At 45.4% G+C, this 25,819-nt stretch overlaps 1 protein-coding gene across 3 annotated transcripts in view; it reads left to right on the top strand.

Moving 5' to 3' along the window:
• Positions 1-25,819, top strand: part of olf413 (DBH like monooxygenase olf413) — a 119,506-nt gene that overhangs the window by 88,329 nt on the left and 5,358 nt on the right. For all 3 annotated transcript variants that reach the window (XM_089598259.1, XM_014353112.3, XM_089598260.1), the window contains exons 4-6: positions 18,261-18,506; positions 21,698-21,784; positions 23,346-23,528. In XM_089598259.1, coding sequence (XP_089454385.1) covers positions 18,261-18,506; positions 21,698-21,784; positions 23,346-23,528 — 516 coding nt within the window. The remainder of the gene's footprint in view (positions 1-18,260; positions 18,507-21,697; positions 21,785-23,345; positions 23,529-25,819) is intronic.

The raw sequence follows: 25,819 nt of genomic DNA, 5'->3' as shown, positions 1-25,819 counted from the left end.
GTTTCGACGACGTCGGCTTTTTAATGCTGTTAGACGTTGGGCGAAGGCTCAGCTTCCGTTGTCTCGTTTGTTGCTGCGGCGGGCAAATTGACTCGCGCAAATTGCGCGGTAAAACGCAGGTGTACGCGTTGCGTTGGCGGGTGACAGGCGCGTGTGCATTGCCATGTATACGTATACTCGAGCTGCGCAGTATATAGCCGATAAAAGGAAGTTGTACCAACTTTCCGGGAGGTGCTTTTTGCCAGAGGGGATGGAAAATTGAGTGCAAAACTGTTCAAGTAAAAGTCCATAACTGACAATCCACAAATAACTATACGCAACGCCAGAGTTTCTCGATCTTTTCTTGGTTTTCAAATAGAATTTTCCTACGAGGATTTGTTCATTCCATTTTTTTATCATTACATAGTTCATAAAATTACAAAAAAGGTATAAATTAATTTTTCCGAAAATAAACCCGGAAAAAAATTAGTCCCGCTTGTAAGGACCAATCGTGTGATCCAGGAAAATCGAGTTGGTCAAACTGTCGCCAGTTTTGGAAGAGCGTGTCCACGGCATCATCGGGATTGCTCGAAAAATCGAGGGACACAAGAAACTCGCGACGCCCAAAGACGAGAGATAGGCCGAGTAAATTCCTCTCTGCTCTTGGCAGTTTTGTACAAAGCAGCTTCCTCGTCGCGAAAATTGCCCGCCCATCGCACCGCGTATAGATGCTCCGTACGGAAGCAAATTTCCAATATCACCGAATCATTGGTTACGATATTATCACCGCGAGTGACTACTGTTGCGTAACACAACTCGGCTCTGTTATCGGAAATACCGTCTCTCTGCGCTCGCATCCGTACACATCAGACTGATTTATTATCTTTTCGCTTCGCTGATCTCCGTCGCCGGTGGCTTGTACTCACATATATACACTGGAATTCCCTGTTTTTTCCGATCGATTTTTCTTCTTGTCAATGCCATCGCGAACAATGACGGTATTGCACTTTCCTATTTCTCCGAGAGTATATTATATATTGGTACAAGTAAAGGGAGAGGCCTGTAATAATACGTCTCATTTTTTTTTCCTCTTTCCACTAAACACAGCCGTCGCCCATAATATATGTACACACGGTAATTACATATCGAGCCACTACGACTCTCCTATGCGATGTATCAAGAGAATTCTCGTGTAATATCAATTGCTCCTACGGAACCGTATGAATTGAAAAAAAAAAATAAAAACCGCAAAAGACACGCGTATATTATCGATTACGAAAAAGTCCACCATGAAAGCCCTTGCGAGCATATTATACACATGCACACGGGAATACAAAATTCTTCGAGTCGAGCTATTAATTAATTCGTCTGTCTCTCGCGAGCAACAAATGTCGACATCGCGCATTTGTGATATCAAACGAGGCGCGCGACGTGCGGTCCCGCGCATTCATACACATACCCACACAAACGCAGGGATACGCGAAACAAGTTTACGTTGTTATAATACACGTTAGATCGAAATCGCAAAAAGTCGCGCGCTCGGCCGGTGACTAATCGGGTAATTGAGCGGATTTATTGCCCGTTAATCAGCTCCCTTTGCTCTCTCTCTCTCGGCAAAACGATCGTTTAACGAAAAAAAAGGGGGGGGGGGAAAGGAAGGGCGGGGCGCTAAACAATAATACTCTCGGGGCATTGTGAAAGATCAAGGTATAATATATACGCATTTGGTAAACACCCGCTCGCACATATACATGCGCATCTGAAAACAAACGGCAAAAAAAGGAGAGGAGCATCGAAGGCCGGAAGAAAGTGAGAGGAGGCGTTTTTCTGCACGCCGGCTTTGTTTTGCTGAAAAATATAAAATGCGTCTCTCGGTGCGTGCGATTCCTGTCCGTAAATATATGTGTACGTACGTGCACGTGGTCATTGTTCCATTGTATTCGCAATCACGGAACGTTGGGCTTCAACGGAGGGCGCGAGGAAAAAAACGACGCCGCGGCCAACCGAGTATATAAAAAGCCCGGAGGCGCGCGCCATTTTTCGATGCCCCGATATACGCGCGTGTGCGCGAATTAGACTTTGAAATGAGCCGCGAATGAATTTATCAAGCCACCAGCGGCCGAATTGGAAATTTCTTGGTGCACCCTTTCCCCTCCCCCCTTCCTATATGCCCCGGAAAGCTGGTTTGTTGTATTTTTCGGGTTGTCCTACACCATAAGCTCATTGTTTTCACATCGGAAACCAAACGCATTCGATCAGGGCACAATCACCACTCGAGGGTAAGGTTGTAAATTTCACTTTTCAAATATTGCCGAGACCAAGCGCCTGTAAACCAAAGAGAGGAGTGAAGAAGCGACGACGCAAGCACGCAAAAATGGGGCACCGATATCACGATGGCATCTGTAATATACTGCTGCGCCCGCAAAATCCACTATAGACACTGCGCCGCACAGCCAACTTGCATATTGCACCCTCAGCTATGCTCCCTGTATGCATATTACGTACACCATCCAACTCGTCTTCCCAACGACATCTCATTTTCGAGAGCTCTCGTATACAAAAATGTCTATCGACTCTGAAAAGTAGAACTGTTGTACAACAGGTAACAGATGTAGTTGCGTTCGGGGAAACGCGCATGCAGCGTGTATAGAACGCGACTGTAAACGAAATGTTCGAGGATCGCATCGATCCATCGATCCATCAAGCTTCCCTCTCATCATTGCTCCTTCCTTGAATTTCGTCAAAGTTGCATACGAATTTACCCGAGTATTATTGTTTCGCGTAAAAACAACGAAACAAGGGCTCAAATTGAATCCCGTTCCAATTGTTTTTTTTTTTTTTTTTTCTTCCAATATAATTGAATTCCGCGATCTCCGATACATCCGCACCTCTACGTTTGTTCGCCGAAAAGGTAATTTTCTCGAAATCCCGTATTCGAGAGATGAAATCTATTATTATCCCCTGTTGGTGGGCAAGTCGCACACTGTGTGCATTGTAGACAGGAAAACATAAGTTTTACCGACGACAGCTCCGCAGTTTTGAAAAATGCACCTGCAATGGCGTTTCAAGACAGAAAACTCGATTCCGTTCGCACGCAAGCGCGCCTGTGTACAGCTATATGGTATACCCACACACACACACCTCTTGAATCGTACGGACACGCGTACCGCGTAATGTAATCGCTTTTGCGAAACTTGGCGTCCATTCAGCTTGTAATTACAATGCGTATTTTTCACTCCCTCCCCTCCCACTCGTGCGATGCCTCGTTGGAAAAATAGCGCTCCGTAAACCTGTATCTGTACGCCCCATACATGGGTGTGCCCTCGACATACGTCACCTGCGTTTTCCCGCTCACTAAGAGATGTATATTATATGATTAAACATAGCATATACAGTGGTAACCCAGAGTACATCCGACTGAACGAGAGGGATAGAGAGGGAGGACGTCCAAAGGGAAACTTTGTGCTTCCTTGTACTGGAGTTATCTTTCTCGAAGTACACGTTATGTACGTACTGAACTTCGGTCCAACTTCTCATATGCTGATCTCCGTACACAATTTCCTTTGCATTAAATATACAGTCGAGAGGAGCAAAGTTGAATTTCAAAGGCGTTCCAATGCAAGCCTTCATGGTTTTTCATCAATCGGACTTCATTGGTAGTTATTTCGTGCTCTCTAAACATTGTCACCGGAAGCTGTCGCTTCGGTGATGTCGCAAGAGCCAGAGGAAGAGCTCGGCGTCGGTGATCAATATCTCGTGTGATTAATCTCAATTGGCGCGAGTCTCGGCTCGAGTGGAATTCACGGAATAACCGATGAGCGCATCGTTCTGGGATCCGAAAATTAAAAAAAAAAAAAGGCCTGTAAACGTGTCAAGGAGAGGCTGCGCGCTAATCGAGCCAAGTATTATACAACAGATCGGTACATCTCGCAGTCACCGATGCTGAATTCCAAATGGAATGGAAAGCTCGTATCGAGCTCCCCGTGTCGAGCTTATTTCTTGCAAAGCAAAAGGGAGGGAGCACCCATATTAGCGTTGGAAAGCTTATTTTCATTAAATTCTCGTCGCCTCGAGTCACCGTTATATAAAATAACGATCAGCACTCGGTATTTTAACGAAGAAAAAACAATTCGCTCTTGCGCGCCGTGCGTTTAATTCCCTCCGAGAACTTTACGCAACGTATTGTATCTCGTGAAGACAGAGGAAAAAAAAGAAAAAAAAGAGGCGTGCGTATACGTAACACGATAATCAACACCGTGTGACTCTTTCGCACACGCCGAGCAGCCCGTCGTTAATTTCCACGGCTTACTCTCGGTGCGAATAAACGATCCGAGAGCGAATGCCGCGGATTGCTATGCAAATAGTCCCGAGAGCCTTTGCACGCGCCTCCGCTGCACGTGGGTGGAACGATTGAGTGATCTATCGTAACTTCACCGCTCGACCCGAAAACGTCTTCTTCATCACCCAGTGACAAAGGACACGAGAATTTAAAAAAAAATAAAGGGTGGAGAAAGTCACTTTACCAATAAAATTTACACCGATGTAGAGCTATACCAACAGTTGGTGCACATGCGGTGCAAAGGCAACAACCCTAACAACCCCCTGTACGCTTGAATAATACACGCGACAGACGACACGTCGTGCAGCCAACGCGTGTGTTGTGTAATACGTACAACCCGCGACAGTGGCGGTGTGTACATGGAAAAACAAAAATAAACGCGCGGGAGTATGTGTATATACCGTCATGCGATTGCGGTACATGTATATGTCATACATACCTATGTAGTGCGGGTGGATGGGAGCGACGCGCATGACACACGGAAGTTTTCAAGAATCGCCGCGAGCACGATAAGTAGCAATGGTTAGCTGAAAGGGGAGGATACTAATTTATGGCGACGAGCCTGTGTCTTACATCAGCTATGGGGGTAGGAGGGATCGAAAAATTGGGTCGGCTCGTTGCTATATTTAATATCTCCCTGCATCTGAGGGGCCCTTTGACGTCACACGCGCGGATTTTCCGCGGCTTTGATCGCGAGCGCGTGTCTCCTCTGAAACGATGGTGGAAGCTACATGTATGTACGATCGTGCACGGGGCGCGGGCAGGGTAGATATGAGAAATCGATCGGTTGTGTTACGACGCCCGGGGAGCGCAATTACATTACGGGGTAGCGTGGATATAATATATGTTGTGTGTGCATGTGCGCCATCGAGATGGGGAATTATTCAGTAGCTTTCGTTTCGTGTACACGAGGGCGAGGGGGTTGGGGGGTGGGTGAGGTCGGTGCTATAGACGATGGAGTGGTTGAGCTTTTTTTTCGAACAGTCGTGGTGTATTGCTTCGTAGAAGTTTACATTTATATGCGCGCACAACGAGGGGGTGTATAAGTACATAGGGTGGTTGAGCCGATGATTTTTCGACTTGCACCTTGTATATACAGTACAAGTATCATCTGTTGTTGGCTGATGATCTGTCATCGAGTCACCATATACTGATTTGACCTGCAGTGGTTTGGATCGAGAAAACGTGGTACCTAATTATCACTTGGTTTCTGTTTGTCGGATGTAATAATAATCATTAGCGTCAAACAACGTGTATCAACGACCATATGAATACACGACCTAATTTACAGTAGCCATCGGCCCAATATAGATAACACACTATATACACAGATAGAGGGACTGAAACATTAATGTGGCAAGACTCCCTCGAGCATCTCTGCTATGTAACGTCACGTTATACAACTTCCCTTGCCATGAATTAATAAATAACTCTCCCGAGAGCTTGCGAGTCGACTCTATGTATACATACACATGTAAGAATGATTCGAGTCATGCCACATAATAGCTGCACCAACGAATCGAGTGATCAACCACGAGCTTACTGGCAGCCTATTTGGGGAACAATGTAAAAGTCGAAAAACCCGTAAAAAATGCTACGTACAGTACACGTAAACAGGCATACTTCCCAGCTTCGGGAACTCTGGCACTGGTGCGTTATACACACATATATGTGTACACGTCACCGCAGCCCGATCGATCCGCCTCGGGCGTGTTTAAAGGGGTAAATACCTGTAGGCGCTTTTTATTATTTTCCCGTACAAGCGTACCTCGTGTGCAAAGCTCCAGCAAGAGGCTAGACAGATTGGCTGAAGGAGCTTTGACTCGCTTCTCCTAGTTTTTTCATGGTTTAACGATAGAAGAGAGCCTCGACCTTTTAAAGCTCCCCGCGAGCTTTTTTTGGTGCGTCTTTGTTTTCAGAATTTGTACTTGCCGCGAAAAAAAAATGTGTACAAACATGGGGGGGTCCAGAGATCCTAAACGTTTTCAAACCCCACTGTATATACGGTATCGGTAAAACTGCGGTATGGACTAGGGAGGGGTCGGACGAGCGTTGCGCAATCAAATTCCCGGTATGGGTGCCGTGCCACTTCTGCGGGTGCCTCGGCATTCGACCGAATTTTCGCGTCGACCCGAGTCAGCTTTTCCACTCCGCTACTCCCCCGCTCCTCCCTTTCATCGATGCTTTTGCGGTTTTTGATATCTCTCTGCTACACGGCTAACGAGCCATTTATCGGGACACGCGTGCTTACGCGCAATTATACCGACCGCGTGCCTACTAATGGCGCGTGAAACGGGCTCGACCCATATTCATTTTTTTTTTTTTTCCTTTCTCCCTTTCGAAAGCTCGTGCTCGTTTACTTTACAATCGTAACGAAAACGGTACACTAGCATAAATAATTCGTGTCCAGGATATCGAGGCAGGAGACAATAAAGTTATACTTTGTGTATACCAGCAGCGTCAGCACGACATAGAAAGACAGCGAAAAAAAAGCTTTTTATTTTCTCTCTTACAATACTCAAGACTCGTTTGCTCGCCCTCACAGGGATCCTTTCCTAGGGCAGTGTATATAACTTGACGTGAGTTAGCAGAGCTTTCACTGCAGTTGTACGAGCGGGAGGTCAGCGATGTTTGAAAAAGACTCGCGGCTCTCGTTGTCATCTTGAAATCCAGACGATGTTGGGGAGAGAGATCCAGCAGAGAGCGATTCGAGGAGTATTAGGTACGCGACGAGAGCATCGGGGGTACACGTGTACCCGTCGAGGAGGAGTTGGCTCCGAGCTCCGTTGATAACTGAGTACACACTCTCCTTGAAATCCCCCGAAGGGTCCGTGCTATGATGTATAGAAACCTATAACCAGTACAGTGTTGTGTGTGCTGCAAGCTTGAACATCCACGATGTAGGGGATGAAAAAAAGAGGCTGCGTTGACAGAGTTGAAAATTTCTCGGTGAGAGCTTTAATCCCAAATGGTGACAAATGTGCCTGAAACATGGAAATTAATCTTTTTATTTTGATGGTGAAGGAAAAAAATGAGAGATAAAGAGCAAACGAACGTACAGCAGTGGGCAGAGTCGATGATTCGAGTAATAAAAAGGAGTTTACGAAAGCTCAGCCAGAGCGAGTAACCAAAACAATCTTTTGAAATTACTTTTAAAGTACTTGGGTGAGTTCTGTTTTTTTCTTCCGATGAGGTTGATAAATACACAGCTGCGTAACGAAACGTAGTGCCAACAAAGAGACGCGCACTCGGTAATCGCGAGAGAGAGGGAGAGAGAAAACAAACAAAAGAATCACCAAAGTGTACCTACGTATATAGAGTTTTAATACACGTGAATTAGAGAGGCAATAAAACTCGCCGGTGCCTCCGTGTATTAAAAGAAAAACAGCGAGTTGGACGTAAGAAAATTGTCCCCGAGTATAAAAGCTCGGTCGCGGTTTGTCGGGAATTATACTTACCCCCGTTTTTTTTTTTTTTTTTTTTTTTCCTGCACATATTATAGCCCTGAGTCAACTCTTGCGCACGATTCATATTCGGAATCGCTTCTCGTGTTACGCTTGATAGCAGAGCAGATGGATTATTTTTAAATCGCTTTCAAAGGGGGGAGGCGAGGATCGATGCAAAAATGAGGAAAAGAGTACGGGCACGGTATGGAGTTACAGTTAAATGCCTATTTCGATCGTATATAGCATTAACCAACTGCTACTGTTTCCACTTTTATTTACGACCTCTTGTTCACCCTGCGTACTGAATACACAATCGCGAATACGTAAAGCCAGTCCATTGGTACGATCTAATTTTTTCGCCAAAGCGAGCTTAAATTATACGAGAGTTTGTCTCTGTCGCAACGTTGGATCTGTCAACTGATTATTATTAAAACGAGGACTCGCTTTGAAACACACAGTCCGAATTGCGGCGAAAAAAGCTCGGGGATAAATTTCCCAGCTTAAAGCTCTGAAAAGCAACGTCAACTGTTTCCTGATGGCAGCCCTTCGAAGCAATCGCACACGGAGCAGAGATAGGGAAAAATCCACGTCATTCGTGGACGAAAAGCTCCGAGCTTTTTTCACAGAGTCAATATTTAGCCCCACGCGCATTAATGAGCCCAACACGCGTGAAATACCCATTCCCCTCTAGTATCGTTTTTATTTCCCCGCTAAAACGAGCGACGCACTCGCAAAGCTCCTAATGCGCGAGATAATAAATGCACTGCTGGCTCGGAGCTCGTATCAGCCGAACGAAATGACTGCGGAAATGAAAAAAAGGAAAAAAACCAGAGGGTAAGTGTAGAGGTAAAAAGGGTAAAATCAAGCGTGACAACACGAGAACGATGCTGCTGGGAGTCTCGGAAAGTTTTATAATAAAACGTGAGCGAGCGAGCTTTTTCCCCCTTAACGAGGGGCTGGAGGGGTGGGTTGGGAGTGGAAGTAATTTTTAAAGTAAGCTTAACTACTTTTGAACTTTCATGGCTTGTTTTTGCGCGATAAACTCATTTAAAATATATACATGTATGCACACACATTGTGGCGTACTCGCAAAAATACACCCCTCGCGGGGAGCTTTCACTCGTTTTGTTCTCACTGATGTGTATGCTCATTAAGAGGCCACGTCGAAACATAATGAATGTAATGTGCAGTGTAACTTTCGTATGGATGCTCCTCGTAACTTTCGGAGGGCGATACGAGTGACAAGATACTCCATGGCTTGCAATCGCGCGTGTATTCGAGAAACAACTCTGGAAGAAAAATGAGCTAGACAAGGGGAACCGCGTCAATGATTGTATGGACAGGGGAAGGGTGTTAATTAAGTTTTCCGATGACTATTGACGATACCAGTCTCGCGGTCTCCCCTTCCATACACACACGTGCGAGTTTACCGGGACTCGAGCTTAATGGCTAAAGTTTCGTGTTTATTCGTATGCGCATACATATATATACCCACACGGCTTACGATAAAAATAACAAAACGGGAGGCGTAGGCAACGCGTGTAACTTTTGTACGTCTGGAAGACAGAGGGAGAGTTTTGTTGGCTGCTTAGTGATTCCGAGGAGGGCGCGAATCATCGATTGGGGGGTGCGATCGTCCATAAACAATGGGACCCGACCCCGAGGATGAAGAGTCTCTCGAAACGAGGCCAAAGTAGTGCGTGTAAATACAAAGGGGATGAGAAAACGGCTGTACGCGATCGATATCGCAAGTTCAACTCCAAAGCTATACCTACCCCTTTTTTCCGTGGGAACGGAATCGTTATAATTCGCTCGAGCGAGTTCGGCTCACTAATCGCTCAACCCCCATCTCTCTCGCTCTCTCTCTCTCTCTCTCTTGGGTGATTGTACGACTTTAGCTAAGAGTTTGGTATTTTGGCGTGCGTATAATAAGAAAACACCAGAATCGATAGAGAAACCCACGCCGATGATGGATGATTCTTTTGCAACTGTATATTATACACTACTGGTCACTTTACTAAAGACGTGCAAATTGACGCGTACCCGATCGATCATCGCGAGAGAGGGACAACTACTCGGCGTGGAAACAATTTTTCCTCCCCCGTGCATATTATCTGTAAGCTACTTTCCAACCAATTTCCCTCGATCCTTCACAAAGTGGATTGTAAACAACCAAGAGCAGAAAGTTACGAAATTTTATTAATCCAGCAGTGCCCCCGTACAAAAAATTTCTCCCTCCACGAACTCCGGACGCGCACCGAGATCCAATCAAACAACTCCCATCGGCCCCCGCTGCATACATGGACGTACAGTCCCGGTAATAGGAACTTTTCAATTCTAATCCCGCCCTCTCAGCGCCGGCTGATGATAGCGACGCGGAGATCTCCCCGAATTCGATTTTCGACAACTCCTTCCGTCCCTCCCTCGGTGTTATGTTTATGTGCATGGAGACGGAGATAGGAGAGAGTCACGTAGGGCACACCCCGATAATCGGGGCACTTCGATCATCATCTTCGTCGTCCTGCTGTTCCTCCTCTCGCATATTGAACCCATCTCACAGTCGTACGAATCGGGATTAGGGCGCACAGGTGTTGCACCAGCCCTTCCAGCAAAACTCTTGGACTGCACCTTTTTTTTCCAAAGGCACATGCGCTCGTGATGGGTAGAAGGGCATCTCCTTCCTTTTGCTTTCTGGGTCAATTTTGCCGGGCATTCCCTTCCTTCCCGGAGCCTCCTTCCGTATTCTCTTGGCGAGCGGGCGTGAAACTCTTTTTTTTTTCCCCTACCGCTGCTGGACCCGGGAGTGGAAGCTGGGCACCCGCCGGAGGAAAAATTGCTCCTTTTACGTTTATTCGGAATTAAGGCAGCTCGGATGAGAACTTTTCGGCTGCACGTGTGGAGGAAAATGAAACCTTCTTTGACGATAGAGAGCAGGTGTAACTTATTGTCGTATAGCAATCGATGTACTGCAAGCGCGGATGTTTAATCAGAGCCGAATTAGAATTGGTACTTGAAAGCAATCGCATGCAAAGTACGGTCTATTGTTTGCTCTTAATGACAAGAGTCGGTATATCGAAAGCTCGAAACTGGGGTGGAAGGGGGTAACGACCGACATTTCACTTTTAGACGCGGGGTATCGTGTACTCGGAGAGTTCGTTTTCGCGGGAGAGTTCGCGAGTGCCAAAAAAAAGGGGGGGAAAAGGAGTGCAATGAGGAAAAAGAGAAACTGGAGTGGAAGAGAGACTCGCGGGAGATTTATCGTCGCATTAGTCGGTCGTTTGAGAATTCGAGGGCTCTCTTTCTGGTGGGAAAAAAAAGAAGGAAAACGGCATAACCTCTCGGAAGCTGCAGAAGCGGTGGCGGTGGTCTGGAAAAAGCGTAATCGAATTTTCGCGAGCGAAACTTTTTTCCCCCCCGTTCCATCGCTCGTTTTCGAGGCGGAAGGAGAACCAGGGAAAATTAAAATTTAACGAAGCTCGATTGACAATTACCCGAGACTCGTTGGGAGCTTAATTACTTTTTAAAAGTCCCAAGTTCGATTTTAGAAAAGCGTCTTAGATTATATACACTGCATGGAGTACAGGTCTACGTGATATTAGAGTCTTTCTTCTTCCTTGTGCCGGAGTTTTATGTACATCGCGAGTAGGCATTGATTTCGTTTCGGCTAATGGCAATTATCTCCTTTGCGGGACATTGACAGGAAGATAAAAACTTTTAGGCGGACTCTTTTGTTGAACTTTTCAAAACTCCTTCACAAGGATAAAGACAGTGGATCCAATTATGAAGACGTTTCCAAAGTAATCTTCATTCGGGTGAATCCCTGGCTTTTTTGCATACACAAAACACCGTTACCGGTACAAAAAAAAAAAAAGAGCCATCCAATTGTGTATGTTTTTCAATCAAAGGGCGCTCCAAATGCACTGAAGGAAGAAACCCGCACATCAGTGATAAATAATCTTCTTGGCTTTCTGTTTACATACCGTTCGCACCGTGTACACTTCCGCCAAAAAGCCGCGTCCCTTCGAAACGGCGAAAATCCTGTTTGGCTACGAGTAAAAAAGTTCGTTAATTCGGAGGAATGCTCAATTAAAAGCCAACGCGTCCTCCAATTGCGCAATTCAATTACGCTTGTGTATGCACCGCGGAGACGGGCACGTATATACATCGTATACATCGGGCGAGGATGTAATCTGGGGATGTTTCGCGGACACCAGTGCTGTTATGTGCTTTATTTCTGCACCAGGAAAAAGGCCTTTACGCGGCTGATGGTGTTTTTTACATTGTCGCGCGTGTGTGCAGGCTCGTGTTGCTGCTGATGCGCAAAAGGGAAGATGAGACCGGTTTTGCTCTGGTACATGTATACACAGTCACTTGAGGAGGGACACATAAATGGAAGCATGGAAATGGCAAAGATAGATGTGGAACTGATGGGCCTTGATTATACGTCTTTTCTTACTTTGTGCGAATGTTCACGCAGTTTCGTACTGACGCCAAAACTGTAGGCTTTGTTTTAGGTTTTTTTTTTTATAACGGAAAAGCGGGTAATTTCTAAAAGACGACTCTCATTGACAATTACCAACGGAGATGTCCCCTTCCCAGGGGACCAATTGCGAAGGTTATTCACCCCCGAAGTAGGAGAGGGTCGGAGAAAAAGAGGTCAGATAATGGGGTGGCGAAGGGTCTGCAGTTGACCTATAAAGACCAAATTTGGTCAGCACTTTACGAACCATCGGGAAATGAGGTGTTAGTCTCGGGTACAAGAGTTAAGTAAAGTGGAATTAAATTTATTGAAGCTACGTGATGGAACCACAGAGGAGGACACCATAGTGGGCTTTGAAGTATTGACAAAAAATATACAAAAATAACTCCCAACACTATTGTTGAACCAGGAATATCAGAGTAAATAAACTCGTCCAACTATGCCCATCGATAGATCGAGATTCACTCTCCAACCATCCACTTGGCATGAATTTTATTTTATTTGCGATACATGTGATGCTACTTGAAGAGTTTGATCTTCTCATGGGCCGTACCGGCAATCCTGACATGCAGGCGTAAGCCTATTGCCCACTTATAAGATAGTCCACTAACAACTCTGAAACTCAAGAGTCCATTGGTGGTCATATCTTGTCATCCAACAAATTTAACGACTACAGAACAAAGTAAGCAAAGTAATAGTATCCACATAACTCGCAAAAGAAGGATCGCATGATCATTTTTATCGTGAGAACAAATAAAAATGGATGCTCAAACGTTAGCTGTACAGCGTGCTAATCTTGCGCAAACACCGGTCGAACGACGCATTGCGATATCGGTACAAAAGCAGTGCAAGCCTTATCGTCGTGCTCAATAAATCTATGGTCGCTCATTACTCATCGTCCGAGTACTGAAAATACCAGGCGAACTGCTCCCATGTACACGTACGCCCACGTCGGAGAAATAACGCTAATTGATTGAGCAATAAAATCCGAGCTCGCGCTATACAACGTTGGGTTATACACTCTGTAATAAAGCCCCACGCGGTAAATAAAGGTGTACGTATCTCTGCAGGATGGAAAAAAAAAAATTTATATAATGTTACTCGGTATTTTTCGCATACGCAAGCAAGTAAGCGTGAGCGTGTGTCACTCAACGTGCAGTACACGGCGTGTACATGCATCGCGTGGTGCTTATAAATCATCAATTCGGACTTGGAAATTTCAATTTGTTGTAACGACATTATTCATCTGTGGCGTGGTAGCCCTATTCTATTATGCGGTACGGACTGAATGGATACGTGTTTTTTTTTTTGTCCACGCGGTGACTAACATATTTATTACGATGTCAGGGTGGACAACGTTGCTGACGACCACTTCGGGTGAATTGACCAACACCGTTCGCTTGTGCGCTATATGTATGGCAAACGATTAAAACAAAATTTCCTGTCCGGAATGTTATAGACCGGATAATAAGCTGGACGTAAAATTGCCATTATTTCATTACTCTCATTCGTTTAGTGATTCTTGTTGTATAAATAGTTTAGCTGAAATATTTTACCCTCATGCTCGTTTGGGTTTTAATGATTAAAAAAACGGATATCGTGGAAATCTATATTTTACAAAAATCGGTACTTGCAGGGACAATAAATAAACTCCGGAACGTTTTGTACAAGATAAACTTATCAGTGGTTATCTCTGCTTTTCCCTCTAATGGACGAATTTCAAGCACTGCAGCCAGTGCTTTTTATCATGAATGGAATTGAAAAAAAAAAAAAAATTACAGGTAGATATGGAGCGCGCAACGGAGTCCAAACGGTTTTAAAAACGAATTTGTCAACTCGCCAGGAAGAGAATCAGCGAATAATTGCTCGACGCGATATAACGGCACGATAAAAGTCTGGGCGACGGTATTCCCCCCCCCCTCCGCGAAAAAAGAAGGAAAAAAAAAGGTCGAAGCTATAGGATAGGAAATTGCTTTTTCTTGCTCTTATACGCACGTCGTCATAACAAATCACGCATGGAGCTTTCGACGCCTGGATCGCTGCCAGCTCCGTTTTTCCTCTTTTCTCTCTCTCTCTCTCACTATTACGGCGTCCGCTCGTGTATATATCTGTGTTGGTGCACGTATCGGAATAAGATCGCAACAATGTATTATACATTTCGTTGCAAAAGTTGGAGAAATCCGATGGATCGATTTCTGCGCGACGCTGAATTGAAATCGAGCACCGATACTATAGCCATTTACTGTTACCAGCAGCAACTCTGGTCTCTTGCAAAAAAACACGCAAAATATGCATACGAATGATATCGGTGGGTGGAGTAGTCAAACTCTGACTCGAGTGTGCAACAGCTGAGAGCAAGTGAAAAAAAATGTTTTCAGTTTTTTTGTCACCCTTTCCCCCTCCATCTCTCGATGGTACGATATGAAATATCGACCCCTGCCCCGGTGCATGCCGTATCTTTGTCGTCTCTCCGAACCGGCATGTCGAGAGATCGATAGCCGAGACGGGTAATGGCATCCATCCTCGGGTCTCGGGCACACCGTGTACAGGGACTCACTTTAATTGTAACGTTGCACAGCACCGACGTAATAGCCTATCGTGCCTCGTGCTGGAATTTATAATGTAATTATAATTGGGCTTCGATCTTTGATTACAACGTCGATACAAGTTGGGAAAAAATAACTTTTTCGCGAGTGTCGAGGTTGGGGCCTTTGTGCGCGTATTAACTCCTCCAAAGGAGCAGTGGGACTATTGTGCACGAAACATATACGGAGACAAAAGGAGGGGAATTCAAGCGTGAGCTTCGAAATTTTGCGGCTAATGTGCTCGCAGTATGGGAGATATATCAGGTCCCTGTGTGTGGCGCAATACAGGCGCGTTCCGGGCCCACGGATGGTGAAATTTTACTGAAAAACCAAAAGACTCTGACAGAAAAAAGAAAGGGGGCAAGGGTGGCTGTACGTGCTTGGTATGTAATAATCGTTGCACAATTGACTCCTCGATGTTGATGAATGGAAGGGTGTCTACTACGTATCCTCCTACGAGATGCCAAATTGTCAGTCGAGGAGTATAAAAAAAAGCTCATCTTTCCTACTCGAGGTCGCATCTTCCTCCTCTTACGCGATCGATGTCGTCATCGATAAAGGGGCACCCGTACCTTTCGAATAAAACTCAAGTTCCGCGCATCGCGTAAATAATGCACTGCAGCGAGCGCGACCCGTAAGCCGCTCTTTTTCCCCGTCTGCGGCGCCGATACGGCTTTTTCTTCGAAAGTCCCAGCCACCGCTCGCCAGCTTTTCGTCATCGATCCGTCGCCGCGGCTTTTCTCTAGCACCGTCGCGGACGACGAACTCTTTCTCTCGAGGGCTCCCTTAGCGGTATTAAAGTCCACGTAATACCTCCCCTTGTGGCTGCACCAATGGGCGGGCGCTTTGGTGACTATTTTTTTTTCCGCCCCATCCTTCGACGAGCAAAGGTACTTATTTGTTTGGATTTTTTCCAAATGTGTACATATTCCTGATACCTGTGAGACTTGGGCATTACAAACAGTGACAATTTGAGTACCATATCGTGGATGAGTACGTACAACGTGAAATTACTTTTCACGAAAGAGTTTACCAGTAATGAAAGATAAAGAAAGTAAAGGAAGATAATTTTTTTTCTTTTCCTGTCGGCTTTATTGGCTTTGCGATACCCGTTGCCGATTGGATTGCCTCGGCTACATGTATGTGTATGTGTGAAGTCTCTATCTGTACACACATGGGCAAAGATAGGAGTTCCCTGTCTAATTTCTGCCTTCGCCTCGCGATAAATCTGTTGTATCTGGGACGACAAATATACACGCCCGGTGCTGTATAGGTGCCTCACTCCGGAAACCGAAAAAATAGAAGAGCGAAGAGATAATAATATATACTCACGGGTATACGAGACGTGCAGGGGGAACGTCAGCCATTGTAGTCTCGAAAGGCTTTCGACCTTCCGCTCCGTGTCTCCTCCGGTTCGTTGTCTTCATTATCCCGACATTGCTACCTCATCTCGTGTCCCCCTTCTCCTCTCACAATTTCATATCAAAAGATCGCTCTCCAATGAAAGTCTTCCTCTTTCCCTGCAACAAAGACATACCCACCTCCGCGTTACTTGGAAAATATACCATATCTTTGGGTGTATTGGTTATGGGCTCCCAGCCAAGCGCTATTTCCTAATTTGATTCGAATGAATTCCGGGTCCTGGTAAGCCCATCTTCGAATATTCTTCTGTTTATCAAGCACCTTCGATTCATGATTTCTGGTCCTTTCATGGTGATATGATTTTCATGGGTCACGTACAAATGCTCACGCGAAGCAATGGAAATTAAAAAAAAATAAAAAAATTGGGTGGACCCAAATATTTACATCAAGTTACATTGGTGTCGCGGTAATATTTATGAGATCATTTGAGAACTTTGACCACATTATTTCCATCTCCCTTGCGTTACCGGTGTTCAAAGAGTGGCAATAAGAGCTTAATTTAACGTAAATCACGCGTATACGTCAACACGAGAAATAGAGCTCGTTTTCACAATTTGCAGGAGATACACGTTTTCACGGACAGAATATGAGGACAAAAAAAAAGTAAAAAAGTAAAAAAGCCGGCGATTAGCGTGAAATTGTTCGTTTTAAGCTCGTGGTAATTGTCAAGTTTCTCCTCTTCTTCACTTTTTCTCCCTTCTTTTTTTTTTTTTTTTTTTTTTTTTTTTTTTTTTTTTTTCATACAATACACACGCGCACTGGCACATTTTCTGCCCTCTTCTGCCTCCTTCAGCCTTTAATAAAACTTTTTCAAGGGAGCGGGCGGTAAAAATCCGGCAGTTTCTTTTTCTTTTTTTTTTTCTTCCACTTTTCCTTCTTTTCTTCTTTAATTTTAAATGCAGGCTCCTGCTCCCGTTTTGCCGCACTTGCGAGAAAAAAACGTGCCGACACAGCAAAGAACGTACCGAGAAAAAAAGGAGGATAGGCGACGAGAATCAGGCCAGGACTTGGCTGCGGCTCAGCAGCTAACCTTTAGTCAAAAGGAGCTAATTGTTTAAGCTTAAAGGGCACACATTTTCTGGGTTAACAGTCGCCTTTGAGTTTATTTAAAATAGCAAATAAAAAAATTGTTCAAAGATATAGATGGCTTACAGTTTGTCGTTACTGATTGCGTAGCGTCAAATATTAGCGGCCGCCTCATGATTTTCAGTTCTACCTATTTAAGGCTAAATATCGAGGACTCGACCTTAAAATGCCTTTTCTCACTTCTCTCCATATTCTACCTGAACCAGTCACTCTGACGATTTCAGTAACGTAAATTTCACTAGTATAAATAACCACGTGATTCGAGGCTTTGTTCGTTCCCTCGGTGCGTATTTGATATTTCATAATATCTCAGCCTGGAATTAGATTTTTGTTCCTGCAGATCGAGAGGAAAATCTCTCGCTGTCTGAAAAGATACAACGAAAAATAATTATTCAGCGTTTCAACTCTTTTCCATACGTCAGAGTCAGACTTAATTGGAAAGACAAAAGAAAAAAACTAGCCAGCGACGAGAGGTGCACTTTGAAAAATTCCAGAGTTGAATAATTAAAAAAAAAATTGAAAAAAAGAAAACGCGAGATCTGCTGCAGCGTAAAACTAGCTCCATTTCGGGTACGTATACATAGCTTTTTTAGAGTGCAAAATTGCAAAATTACGACTCCAACGAGAGTACCTTCAGGGTAAAACAATACGCAGTAATCAGCGCAGCAGTGCGCGCACACGGACATGTATAAGTAAGAAGCAAATAAAAGAAAAAGATTTTTGAAACACGTTGTACAATAATATACTTGTACATTGCGTTGCTCGGCAGTGTCCTTTTTGCAAGTGTACCACACGGGAAAAAAAAAATTCTAAATACATCCCAAGTAAAATCAAAATATACCACTCGCCAAACACTATACACCCCAAATTCGTAAATACAGTAACCCCTTGAATCTAACCAGTTTCCATGCATTATGTTTCAGAACGACACGCTTCAGGTAGTCTGGCAGTACCACGTGGATGAGCCGGCGTCAGCAGCCGGGGTCCTCCCGTCGGAGGGCGCGGTGCGCGGCACGCGACCGCTCTACCTCGTCCAGTTGGACGTCCAACCGCGGCGCAGCGTCAGCCGTCCGATCGCCGGTATCATCAGCCCCGCGATGGGCGACAGCGGCAGCAAGAAGCAGGAACCCGAGCCAGTGCTCCACGTCTGGGACCTATTCAACGAACAGGTGAGAGATACCGTTTTTTTTTTCGCTTGTAATATGGCTCTCTGCGTGATTTATCCCCCGAAAAGGACAAAGTGGGAGCACGCGTTGAAGACCAAAACAACGAAGGAGGGGGGAGAAACGTAACGAAGTAATTAAAACGTGCGTTCAGCCCTTCGACGCGTAGCCGTGTAATTATTTTCGAATCGAATTTAACGTCAAGCCAAAGCACAGCCACCCACAGGTAATGACACACGTGCTCGACTAGCCGATCAATCGGGCGAGCGGGCGCGACAATGGCCCGGCGACAAAATTAATATTCATCGGTACGGTAGTATAATGTGTGTACAACGCGGAGAAGCGCTCGGCCCAAGGAAGGCCGGACAATTAGGATGTTTTAATTAGCACCGGCTCCTCGCCAATTAACGCGAACCTCACCCGCGGGGCTTTATTATTAACCCGTGGATGGCGCACAGGGCTCGAAATTAATCCGATCGACCGGCGATGAGGACACGGACCTTGTAATCCGTGGCGCAACAAACGGTGATGCAACGCCGCGCCTCATTAACCTTTTTCCTCCTTCTTGTTTTTCCGATAGGTGCAGAGTGACTTTAAAAGAGCCCTGAATTATTTATCGCACACCTCAACAGCCCCCGTAGAGATGAAACTTTAAACAAAGGAGTATACACACGGATACGCGCAAGGTGGGGGGGGAAAACTTGATTTCGCGGGGCCTTATGAATTCGCAAGAAGGACCGATCGCGCGCCATTACGCGGTGGCACACGCCCCTTCCTCGTTACTCATTCATTTGCCTTTGCGTGTACACGTATATACATACGTACACGGTCTCGGTTTACTTGGTCGCGCAGGGCCTCGAAACTCGTATCGCGTTCCGCGGTCAATTAACTAGCTCTCATCGTTAATTGACATCGTTTCCGGATCGATAATCCACGTAGGGCCGAATTTTCTCGTGCGCCGTACTCGTATATATATCCGTGGGTGAGAGCAGGACGCCGAGCCGGACTTCTCGGGCATTAGAATAAGAAATCACTAATGCAAATTGCGTGACGTGCAAACGCGAGCACGCTACCTGTGCGCACGTGTATACACGGGAAGTTTGGAGACCCCTGGAGTGTCGCATCGCGCCTGGCTTGGGAATTAATCGTCCTTACTTGCGTGGTTCAACATCGCACGCCAACTGTTGTATGTATACGTATGCACTGGGGCCTCTCTCTCTCTCTCTTTCTCCTCCGAGTGAAAAGTCGAAAGTGCCTAATTGCACGACACCTCGCGTAAGTATATATTATACAGGTGTCCCAAATGCAGAGTGTCTTGTTTTTTAATTTTATGGATAGCTTTTTAATCGCGTATGAAAAAAAAAGGGCGCAAGCACGTTTACGTTGCGGAAAAGTTTTGCTTGAATGAGATGACCCAATTGCTTTCATTGAATACCAGGTGTATGGCCATTAGTGCGATTCATCGTTATATTTTCGCTTGCGTGAATGCGTATAATATTATCTCGATCCTCGCCAACGGAAGCTTACAAACAGAGCGGGGGAAAAAAAATATGTATCCTTTACACGAGTTTTTACACCAAAGCGTTCGCTCGTTGTTGATTTCAATCCCTTTCAACTCTCAGCACACTTCGAATGACGCAAAACCTCTCATTACCGTGTAGCTCACTAAAATTCGCTCGTTATCTGCATGGAGTCGAAAGGGCTTAAAAAAAAAAAGAAATCCATGAGTCACCCAACCCTTGCACGCCCCAACAAAAAAGGTGCGTGACCCCGTTTGCCTCGCCCTCGATACGTCACACCACACGCATGAAACAAAAAAAAAAAAACTTCCATCCCTCCCCGAACGCGATTTAAACGCCGAGATACCCCGACGCACTTTATTAACGCGTAAGCTCACGCACCCCCGCCATGTATATTCATATATACTGTAACAGCCCACGCCCTGCAGATTGCACACAAACCCGCGCTTAATGAACGAATGGGCTTTCGCGCCAACAGGAGACACCGCAACCTCCCCCATTTTTTTCCACCCCCTCGGCGATTTATAACCTCGTAAATTCAGCAGAAGCGGCGGGCCGATAAAAATCCGCGGAAGCGCCACCGCTCGAGCGAACGGGTCCCCCGGGCGGAAGATAGCGCCCAGGAAAAATATGTGGCGGCCGAAAGAAGCCGGCCGCGGGGTGTCTCCCGAATGCTTTTCTTCGGCGCGCGGGTTTTTGCTCGATATATCGCGGGAGGGTGTTTTTTAGGGGCCCAACCCCACCGCCCACCAGTTTTCTCTTATTTGTGGACGTAGGCGTGGAATACAGGGAACGTGCGATGCGATTCATACTGGTTTTCGTTCGCAGTGGGTTATTTTTCTCGGTTAAGAGGATAAGCGATGAGGTAATTGATCGTTTTAATGAATCGAAGGGACTACTCGAGACTCGCGGTGAGGCAATGCCACTCTGGGAGACAACTCGTGTTTGCGCGAGTTGCCATTGTTCGGTCGTTACTTTGGGCCTTTTTCTTTCTCGTTTTCTTCAATTGCAGCAACTTCTCGTGTCGTTGACTCCAATGAACAACGACCGTGGCGAGAGATAATGCCGAGAAGCCCTGAATTAACTTGTACGTCGACAAATATCGCGTTGTCAATCGTTTGTACTGGAGGCTCGTGGCAAAATTTATACTTTATTCACCAAGAAGTACTATGAAAAATAATATCAACCAAATGGTAGCTCACGAACGTCGATCGAAGGGGGTGGGGGAAAGAAAACGCTGACCTCTTTCTATAGTTGTGAGAACGACGTATCCAACCATCGAGACACTCTCGTCGTCACCTTGGGGCAATACCAGAAAAACAGTTGTAACGAAATTTCCGATTTTTCTATACAAAAGAAGAGTGCGAACGTCAAAGAGTTCGGGGAGTCATTTGCGCGCAAAAGCCAAAGATGGATGCGACAGAATCTAATTAGAATATTAATTAGTCACCCGAACTTTAGTCACCGCTCGGAACTTTATGAAGACAACATACGAATATGCAGAGCTCAAGAGGGAGGGGCTTTAATAATAATTAACGAAGCTCTGCTATTCGCCAATAAACTTAGACCAAAGTCAAACAACCAGATGTACCCGCATAAATATGCCAATCGAAGTGCACGTATGGTGTACAGACGCAAGACGACTTGAATATTAAATCGTGGTGTTTTACTTTCCAGGTCCGCCTGCCGATGGACCAGGACACTCTGCTCCAGTGCCGAGTCTTTACCCTGCCCAAAATTCTGCGCAAGCACCACGTCGTCAGGGTAAGTGAATTTTACAATTGCACCCTCAACCCTTCTCTTCTCGTCGGCTCGTAAGAGAAAAATGACAAGTTTGATGAAAACAAAAATAAAAGCCAGCCAGTCGTCACCGAAATTTTCAAAGCTTATCCAACAGCCACACCGTCGCCCAATCACGTTTATCTCCTGCGCGACTAAAAAATGCATGTACCCGCTCGAGTCCGAGGCACGGAAATTCCCGAGCTTTTCCGCGTTTCCCCGTCCCTATATGTATATACCTGTACACACATACACACAGGTACGAGGGAGCCCTTTCGCACGAGAGCAAACTCAATGGTACGTGCGGGCGTGCCGGGCTTGCGAAACAAGCCGAGCCGATTAGCGATCGGGCGAGCCTTACCCTGGACCCTGTGTGTGTATATATATATAATATACACGCATGTGTGGGTATACGCGCACCCTACGGAGTTGCGCCGCTGTTGTCGCTGCGGACGGAAAGTTGCGTGGAAACGCTGTGGCCATAGCTCGTTAGTCCCCCTCTCGTATCTCCCTCCCTTTGGCTGTGTGTATATATATATATATATATATATATATATATATATATGTGTACGTAGCTCCATCGTTGGACTTTTATAGTGTATGTACACCACGAGCGGGGTGGAAGAAGGGCTTTATTTGCCATGCCGAAGACTTTCTTAATGAGTCGAATTAAACGCTCTCTCTCTCTCCTGTCGTGACGTTAACGTAATGACACCAAAGGGGGGGGGGAGACGAGGACGGCTGTATACGTGACGCAGGGATTTAAATAATTATTCAAATCCAATTAACGGAAAAATACCATCGTCGAGCTTGCGAGGGATAAATATTTATTGTTTCGTCGTTACCGGGGATCGTTATGTACAATGTATATAATATACGTTATATTATGATGATGATCGGTTCGGAAACTGTGGTACACGGGTGTTGGGGATAAGTCGTTATCAGCGAAAAAAAAAAAAAAAAAAAAAAAAGATGAGGGTTGAAAGGTATCGATCACGGCCTCGAGCCAATAAATAATGTACGACCTATACCCCCCCCGGTGGAAGGGAAAAACTGTCTCAGTCGCGGAGATAGCTATCCCCCGTGTACTTATACATATAAAATGTAATGAATCAAAGATGTATACATGTATATATACCTTAGATGCACAGTCCCACGGAAAGTTATAACGGAGATTAAATTGGACGAGTCTCGGAATAAATAATGCATACACTTGAACTTGAGCGACTCGCGGCTGCAGTATGCATCTCTGCGCTCCTCTTTCCCTATATATATATATATATATATATATATATATATATATATATATATATATATATATATATATATATATATATACATATTATCCCATTGATATATGAAAAAACGAAAGAGTAAATAGCGCGGGAGGCTGGTTGGCTGTCTCATTAGCGTGTGCCGATCTGGCGATGTGCATTCAAATGAGCCGGGAGAAGAGAAGGATGAGGTCTATATATGTTCCACGTGTGCATCCTCGCTTGTGCGATTTTCTCTCAATGTCTACTATACGTGCGTCTCTCTATTGCAGTACGAGCCCGTTATCCAACCCGGAAACGAGTACTACCTCCACCACATGACCCTGTACGAGTGCCGGGGCAACGAGACGAAGCTCAAGGAGGCCAAGAGGACCAACGGCTCGAGCTGCTCCTCCGTAGACTGGTTGCACGCTCAGTGCAACACCATCGCCGCCACTTGGAGCCTGGGATCTGAGGTTGGTCCTCCGTTTGATTATCATTGTATGTAATACACCCCGTCTCTCTCTCTCGCGTTTGCCCACTGATTAGTATTCGACTGGCGCCTGTGCAGCCGGTCCAAGGTGACACTCGGCTAATCGAAGCGCGTCCTGTTTTTCCGCAAAAGGCGAGGAATGCCGGGTGACCGGCTCTAGAAAAAAAAAATCTAAATTAAACCTCGGTGATAGTTGCGCTTTTTGGTTTTTCTTTTTCGCTCGACTGAGCAAAGCGCGACAAATTGTTTGGTCAGGGGAGGAAGTTTGTTTTGGAAAAAATAAAACTGGAGACCGCTCGAATCAGCATCGGAAAGCCTGTACGTGTATGGTGGGCGGAAAGTTCATATCGAGTGAAAAACTCGTGCCTTTGACGGCGGACAGCGCTCCGCGCGATATTCGGCCGAGTTTGACAGGAACCGCTGTATTTTTATCGTACGCGAAAAAAAAAAAAAAAAAAAGAATAGTCCAGGCAGACGCGCGTGCTTTTCCTTTCCACCGGTTTTTTCATACACAAATCTCCAAGTAGGTCAGTTCGCGAAACCAAATAGAATGAAAGGGGGGAGAAAAATGTGCATCAACCCCCGTTAGGTTTTTTTTTATATCGCGAAAAAGGATAGATATGCCTTTCAGCGTGGAATCCATTTCCCTCTAATGTGCGCCATTAATAACGCATAGAGACATCTTTGGCTGGAGTATACACCGCATCCTGTCAGCGGAGGTATCGCTTCTCGCCGTCACCTTTACAATTTTGCTCGCCATTCAGACTCTATCTTTTTTTTTTCATGTCTCATAATTCATATTCAAACAACCAGAGCTCCTTTTCTCCATCCCGCCATAATGATGTGTTTCGAAAGGGTCTTAAAAGAGTCTCGCTGACTCCGCACTCGCACGCCGATAAACTCTGCACCTTTATTTTGCCAAGACCGCTCTTTGGTGCGTGTAACATATGCCCGCGGAGACGTCAGCTGTGGTGTAAACCGCCGCGATAGCAGCCAATAAAAAAAAAAATCCACCCGTAAACACAGCGTTTTAAAACCCACTTCGGAAACGATACAACCGATCTCGTACACAAACAGCATCGGAGGAAGAAAAAAAAATTGCGAGCTTTAAAAAAAAAAAAAACATCAAGTCTCTACCTTGCTACATCACTTGTAAATATCTATGCACACTCGCAATAACATTGTGCAGGTAATATCTACTCACCGATATATGAGCAAACAACCGCAAAATTGTGGTCGCAAACCTTATTTTTACTGTGTTATCGTTGCACTTCTCTTTCTCTGTCTCTCCTGAAATAGTCTCATGATTCATGTCATCGTTTCGATTTTTTGTCACACTGTAACCTTTGCGATTGTTTGCTGACTGGATTTTTCTGGACAGTGAGATATACCATACAACAAGCAAGTACTCATTTAGCAAGTAGCGATAACTAATGGTAAACTCATACGTAATAAATGGCCATAATCAGCCATGTTTATCTTTTCTCTTTTGTTCTTCAATAAATTTCTTTGCCCTAAAAAAAAATGGTCGTGTACACATAATGATGCAAGTTAAGGTCAAGCGAATAAACATCCGAGAGAGTAAATTTGAAACAACGTTTTCAGCCTCCACAGGGACGAAGTTAACAAATGCTCCGACAATCAATAACCATAAGTCGGTGTAACGGACAGCTATTAATAACCAAAACGTAAGGCACACTCGTTACGACACGCATAAATTCCCCAGCGCTACCCCGAGCACACGCACACGACGTCGGTGTACCTTCAATAAATAACACAAGAAAGCCTGAGCCCATCGAACGTTGGGGGGCGCAAAAAGGTACAGCCCAATTAATCGATCGACCCATGAAAAATAGTCGCGTGGCCGAAGACGAGGAGCGGAAAAAAGACCCCGCCTCCCCCAACGACCCGATTTCAATAATCCCCTACTTAAGAGTCGAAGCGCATCGACACGCAACCGGGCGCGTGCCAATTATACATACCATAACATCCGAAGCGCCATCACGACGCGCAGGTGACTAACGTCCCGTCGATGCTAATTCGCCCTATTTTTCAACCTCCTCCTCGTCCCTTTCTTCATTTATCAAGCCAACTTAATCAGGCGCAACGATACGAGTGCACGTGAGTACGATGTATAGCACGTGTATGTAGGTATATATACGTATACCCGACGCGTCGTCTCAATCAAGCCACAAATCATTTCGCGACGCTAACCACAGCTCAGTGTCGATAATTGGCCCGCGCGCCCTTCGAAAGCAAAATAAGAAACTTGGC

The sequence above is a fragment of the Copidosoma floridanum genome, unplaced genomic scaffold, assembly GCF_036245765.1.
Source record: "Copidosoma floridanum isolate Cflo_tuat_1 unplaced genomic scaffold, Cflo_Japanese_pri ptg000006l, whole genome shotgun sequence".
Taxonomy (NCBI): Eukaryota; Metazoa; Arthropoda; class Insecta; order Hymenoptera; family Encyrtidae; genus Copidosoma; species Copidosoma floridanum.
This window is presented reverse-complemented; position numbering and strand designations above follow the sequence as displayed.